Source organism: Limulus polyphemus, unplaced genomic scaffold (assembly GCF_000517525.1).
Source record: "Limulus polyphemus unplaced genomic scaffold, Limulus_polyphemus-2.1.2 Scaffold3774, whole genome shotgun sequence".
Classification (NCBI taxonomy): Eukaryota; Metazoa; Arthropoda; class Merostomata; order Xiphosura; family Limulidae; genus Limulus; species Limulus polyphemus.
The window spans coordinates 20,631-26,840 of NW_013669384.1; the positions used below are offsets into that span (position 1 = coordinate 20,631).

Sequence of the window (6,210 nt, forward strand, 5' to 3'; positions counted from 1 at the left end):
CAACTCTTGGGCTTACTCTTTTACCAACGAATAGTGGGATTGACCGTCACATTATAACGCCCCCACGGACTGAAAGGGCGAGCATGTTTGGTGGGATGGGGATGCGAACCTGCGACCCGCAGATTGCGAGTCGAGCGTCCTAACCACCTGGCCATGTGCAATTAGTTTATCGTAACTCTAAACATAAATGTTTTATGCTTTAACCCCCATGATAACTGGCAGCATTTTTAAATTCCTTTCTACTTTTGTCACTGAGTTACATTCAAAATTTAATTAAACCACTTTACTATCAATGTATTCTAATGAAATTATTATTAAACAGGCCTGCGATGGTTTTATTGTCTTGAAATTTTCACATGTTCTACAGTAATTCCTGTACACTGAATCTGAAAATGGTATCCTTTTTCCTCCATCACGTACAGATTTTTCACAAAACATCATAACGCAATGCATAAAAGAAAGACCATAACATATAGTTTCAAGACTAAAAGACATAGATTTCACACAAAAAAATGAGGATGCATGTTCGATTGACATCAAAGTTCTTCCCTTTTCTTCAGTTTGTTTGTATTTTTGTTAACAAACAACAACATAAAAAAAATTTTCATTGTGGTAAACGAAATAATAATTTGATCTAAGTAAGATTTTTTCTTCCCGATTTGTAAAAACTCTGTATGCAATAGAAAAAATTAATATTATTTTCGAAATCTGCATAACTGAGTTATGAAAAATCCATTATTAAAACCAAAGTAAATTTTATGAAGTTTAAATTTGCAGGCATGTGTTATCAAGTATGTTATTCGTAGTTTTATTTTATCTAAGTTTAAATTTTTTTTTTCAAAAGAAACCTTTAAATGAAATACTCTGTACTGAAAGTAATAGCCCCAGCCCTGTACATGTATGTCTAGACAATAACTACATTTAATTGCCCTATTGACACTAATGTTTCAAAGTTCTTTGGCTGAATCCAGTAGAGAAAAGTAATAAATTTTGCCAACCCCTGACGAATGTTACACCCATCAACCCATACATATGGTTGAGTTTTGCACACTACATCTACATCCAACACACACATGTATATAGTTATCAGAAAGAGCTCATTTTACACTGTAATTCAAGTTATTTTAAAATTGGTGCCAAGTTGTCATCATCGGGTAGATGTAACTGCTTGTACTTTTGTTAGCCACTTTGTTCACGATAGCACTTTGGTTGCTTCTTACCTAAATATGTTATAGTTAGAGAAACAGATAAACTGTATTTAGGTTTTATTTTTATATTTTAGTTAAATATGTATTATTCATGTTTTAAAATTAATATTTGAAAGGTTTAATAATTTCATAAATATTTTCTGATGTGCTCATCCCTCCCTAAAGGTTACATTACCATGCAAGTACAAAACAGATTTTGCCAGAGGCTTAAGTATCTCTGCCGATCATACCGATCTATCGCCTGTGGGTACCCACTGACATGTGATGACATAAATACTCAATAAACTATAAATGAAAAGATGTGAAATTACACATGTGACCTAAAAAAGGTATTTTATTATTCAACAAAGAGTTAAAAGGTACGTACATACTTCTATTTCTTAATCTTACATATTTCACTGCACTGAACATTGATGATAATAGCCAGAGTTTGTGAAGCGGCAGAGAAAATGGAAAATAAAATCTAAACATTTACCATAAAAAACTTTTGATATTCATTTAGGAGGTTCTAAAGATTATGCAAATTAAATGTGCAAACTGTAAGGTAATAAATAGTATTTTTATACTCAACATGAAAATCACGTTGCAGATGAACTATTCAGAGTCCGAGTGCAAATGACTAGATTAAATAACGAATTTTTATTACAAATTATAGAAAAAAATCAAATTAAGTGTTTTATTTTTTGAAACTGCATACTTTTAGGAAAGTTCTTGTCAAGTTTCAAACAATTTCACCCATTAATTTTATTTTTTGAAAGAAATATGACAAAAGCAACGTTACCTACTAGAAATCTTTGTCATCAATAGTCATAGGGTTAAGCAGTCTTTAGACTAAGACAGTTGCACAAAAAATTTTTTCAAAATTCATTACCATACTCATATCATGTAATGACAAATATTCTTTGCTACTGTGATTTTAAGCCTTATTCTGGAATTTTCAAATCAAGAGCACAAATTCTACTTTGAACATGATGTACACCATTCCTACCTCTTGAATCTGTTGGTTCTTGGCCGAGAGCTGTTTATTAAGTGATGTTACTACTCGCATGTGATGTTGCATTCCACCCACCTCTTTAGTCCTATCCTGAGCAGCCAACTGTGCTTGCTAGAAAAACAAAATTACTTTTTACAATTTTAAATAACACTGACTGTATTATGTAAAATACCAATCAGAATAAAATTAAACATAAGATAAAAAAAAAACTACAAGGATGTCTAATATTTATGTTATAGCTAAGTTACTTTATTTCTGTTCCAAGGTTATACGAGAGACCTGGTTTTTACTAAACTTGTAATCTAATATTGAGAGTGTAAGCAACAGGAGGATCAATAATAAGTATGTAAAACAAAGATAGAATAAAAAATTAATCGCTTCTCAAATTAAAAGACATCTACCTCATATTATTTAAATAATTACTATCTATATTCCTTAACAAAAAATTAAGTATTTTTACTTCTTTATGAAAATAATAGAACATTTCTCAGTTAAAAAATTCAATCCTGTCAATAAAGTTACCAAAACACTGATTTTATTCTTTAACTATGTGTACCGAGAAGAAATTATTAATTTTTTAATTGTTTAGAATTTTCATGCAAAGCTACACGGAAGCTACCAGCACTTAGCTAATTTTGAGCTAATAGGGTAGAGGGAAGGCAGATACTCAACAGCAACCACAGTGAGATTATACCATTACTAATATTGCAACAGACATATCACAGACATATAACAAAGACTAAACCCATGGATTACAGAAAATAAATTACCCCAAAGGCTATAATAATGAATAAACCCAGAGGTTACTATCAGGTTTCAATCCACAGATTATAACAACTAAACCCATGGATTACAAAAAATAAATTACCCCAAAGGCTATAATAATGAATAAACCCAGAGGTTACTATCAGGTTTCAATCCACAGATTATAACAACTAAACCCAAAGGTTACTACTAATTTTCACTCACAGGATTATAACAACAACTAAACCCAGAGGTTACTGCTAACTTTCACTCCAAGGATTATAACAAGTAAACCCATAGGTTACTACTAACTTTCACTCCAAGGATTATAACAACTAAACCCAGAGGTTACTAATTTTCACTCCAAGGATTATAACTAAACCCATAGGTTACTACTAACATTCACTCCAAGGATTATAACAAATACTAAACCCAGAGGTTACTACTAACATTCACTCCAAGGATTATAACAAAGACTAAACCCAGAGGTTACTACTAACTTTCACTCCAAGGATTATAACAACTAAACCCAGAGGTTACTACTAACTTTCACTCCAAGGATTATAACTAAACCCATAGGTTACTACTAACATTCACTCCAAGGGTTATAACAACTAAACCCATAAGTTACTACTAACTTTCACTCCAAGGATTATAACAACTAAACCCAGAGGTTACTACTAACTTTCACTCCAAGGATTATAACAACTAAACCCATAGGTTACTACTAACTTTCACTCCAAGAATTACAACTAAAACCATAGGTTACTACTAACATTCACTCCAAAGATTATAACAACTAAACCCATAGGTTACGGCTAACTTCTAAAGATGACTTACCCTGTCAGCATATTCTGATGCCACCTGCTGGATTTCACTGGACTGAAGACTAACTATTGAACCAACAGCACTTGGTGTAAGCTTGCTCTGTAAATATAACGAACATAGCAAATATTGGCAATTAAAAAATACAGACAAAACCAAAACACAAGTTTCACACTAGTTAGAGCAAAAATTAGTTTTTAATTATTCACATAAAGTTCTCAGTAACATTCTTTACCGTAACATGCTGTACTTATGATAATCTATGCACTACACATGATAAAGCAAGTGAACATTACTATGCTACCATATACAAAGTTTATAACTGTAAGTTATTATCATTTCAGAGTTGTAATCACCTCAGTAACATGTAAAATCTGAAACTGCAGATGGAGGAGTATCAAATTAAAATTCCAAAAGTGGATTGAAAAGATTCTTGGACAGAATTGTCACCGGTGATGAAAAATGGATTCTCTATGTTAATATTAAATGCTGAAAACAATGGCTCAGTCCTAGACAAAAAACACTTCTGACCCCAAAACCTGGACTCCATCCACAGAAAGTGATGCTTTGCATTTGGTGGGACATCAAAGGAGTAATTCATTTCGAACTCCTTAATCCACAACGAACTGTCAATGCAAATGGAACGTTTAAATCAAGCCTTTCATCAGAAATTCTCTTCCCTCGTCAGTCGGAAAGGTGTTCTTCTTCACGACAATGCACGTCCACATGTGGCACGTTTGACGCAATACAAGATTATGGAGTTGGGTTGGGAAGTTCTCCCCCACCCACCATATTCTCCAGATATGGAACCATTAGATGACCATCTTTTTCGTTCGCTGCAACACCATCTTAATGGGAAAAAGTATGCAAGTGTGGAAGGTGTTAAAGAGGACATGAACATATTTTTTGCTTCAAAGTTAAGTGATTTTTTTTAATCAGGGCATTAACAACCTGATTGTAAGATGTAAAAGCATCATCGATAAGAATGGAGACAATTTCATTTAATAAATGTTTTGTTTTGATATATAAGTTGTTCGGGTTTTTTCATCATATTGTTACCGTTTAAATCTGTTCTTTCTAATGAGTAATGATGTGTTTTTTTTTGTATTACCGTGTTTCTAATATTAAGTTTTAAAACTTCATTTTCCACCTGATGAGTCAGTTGGAAACAATTTTATGTCAGAGCAAGGGGCGAGTAGGCACAAGGAAATTATTTTTATTCGTGAGAAAAACTAAATGGAAAAACGCACTTAGCGCTGAATAGCTTATAATATATGCTTGTACTATTCGGTCAGTTATTAAACAAAAATACTTTACGCAAACTTTTTAACTTACAGTCCAACATTTATTACCAATATTGATCAATATGTACCAAAAAATTACATGGACTGAAACTACTTCACACAAAAATAGTTTTAAAAGAGTAATGTAATTATCTGTTTATCATTCATTTGCACTACAAGACATGAACTGAAAATTGGACACTCGATTAAACCTGATATAAATGGTGTTAAAAAAGCAGTTTTTCTCTGGTCAAAGCAGTTATGCACAGTTTGTATCAATAACTCGTGAGACCCTTATTATAACTTGTGAAGTTAATAAGAGTACGTTTTTGGTCAGAAGTGTAGCTGAAAGCTGCATCACTAATACATTGTAAGTAAGAAAAATACGACATTTCTGTCTAATAAAGCTTGGTTAATAATTCAATGTCTGAAATTACTTACGAAGTTCGGTACTTGTATCACTATATATATATATATTCATAATACAAAGTTACTTTAGTACTCTAGTGAGTCAGCGGTAAGTTCACGGACTTAGAACCTTAAAATCCGGTGCTCGATTCTTCGTGGTGGACGGAGAGCAGATAACTTACTATACCGCTTTGCTCTAAGAACAAACAAATATAATTTCTTTTATTGTTTTTTTATGATACTTGTAAGTCATTCCTATATATTTTCATATATTTCCGTATATACGTCTGGTCATCAATAATTATTGAGTTCAAACTTCATTTATATGATATTTGCGGGTGTTTACGTTACATAGAATGAAACAAGCATTGTTTTCGTAATAAAACATAATGGCAAGAATATAAATAACTACAATGGCACAGGGAATATCTTGATATTAGGAAATGTCTGCTCTAACAAAAAAATAACAATTGATAGTCCATATTAAAGGTAATATTGGTTTCCAGAAATAAAAAAGTAAAGAAAAGGTTGTTGTTGTTTCCTTAGTGCAAAGCTAAACAATGTGCTATTTGCACTCTGTCCACTGCGTGGAATCAAACTCCGGATTTTAGCATTCTAAACTTACCGCTGGATAGAGAACCGGTACCTTATAATGATGCTGGTTTGTTTTTCGAGTAGTTTGTTTTAGCTGTTTTACAGCAAGTCACATTGGGCTATCTGATGTGTCCACAATGACTGAGAATCATTG

The 6,210-nt window shown here is 32.4% G+C and overlaps 1 protein-coding gene across 1 annotated transcript in view; it reads right to left on the minus strand.

Moving 5' to 3' along the window:
- Positions 1 to 6,210, minus strand: part of LOC106470018 (coiled-coil domain-containing protein 93-like) — a 38,245-nt gene that overhangs the window by 12,442 nt on the left and 19,593 nt on the right. The window contains 2 exon segments of the mRNA XM_013930539.2: positions 2,197 to 2,313; positions 3,787 to 3,873. Coding sequence (XP_013785993.1) covers positions 2,197 to 2,313; positions 3,787 to 3,873 — 204 coding nt within the window.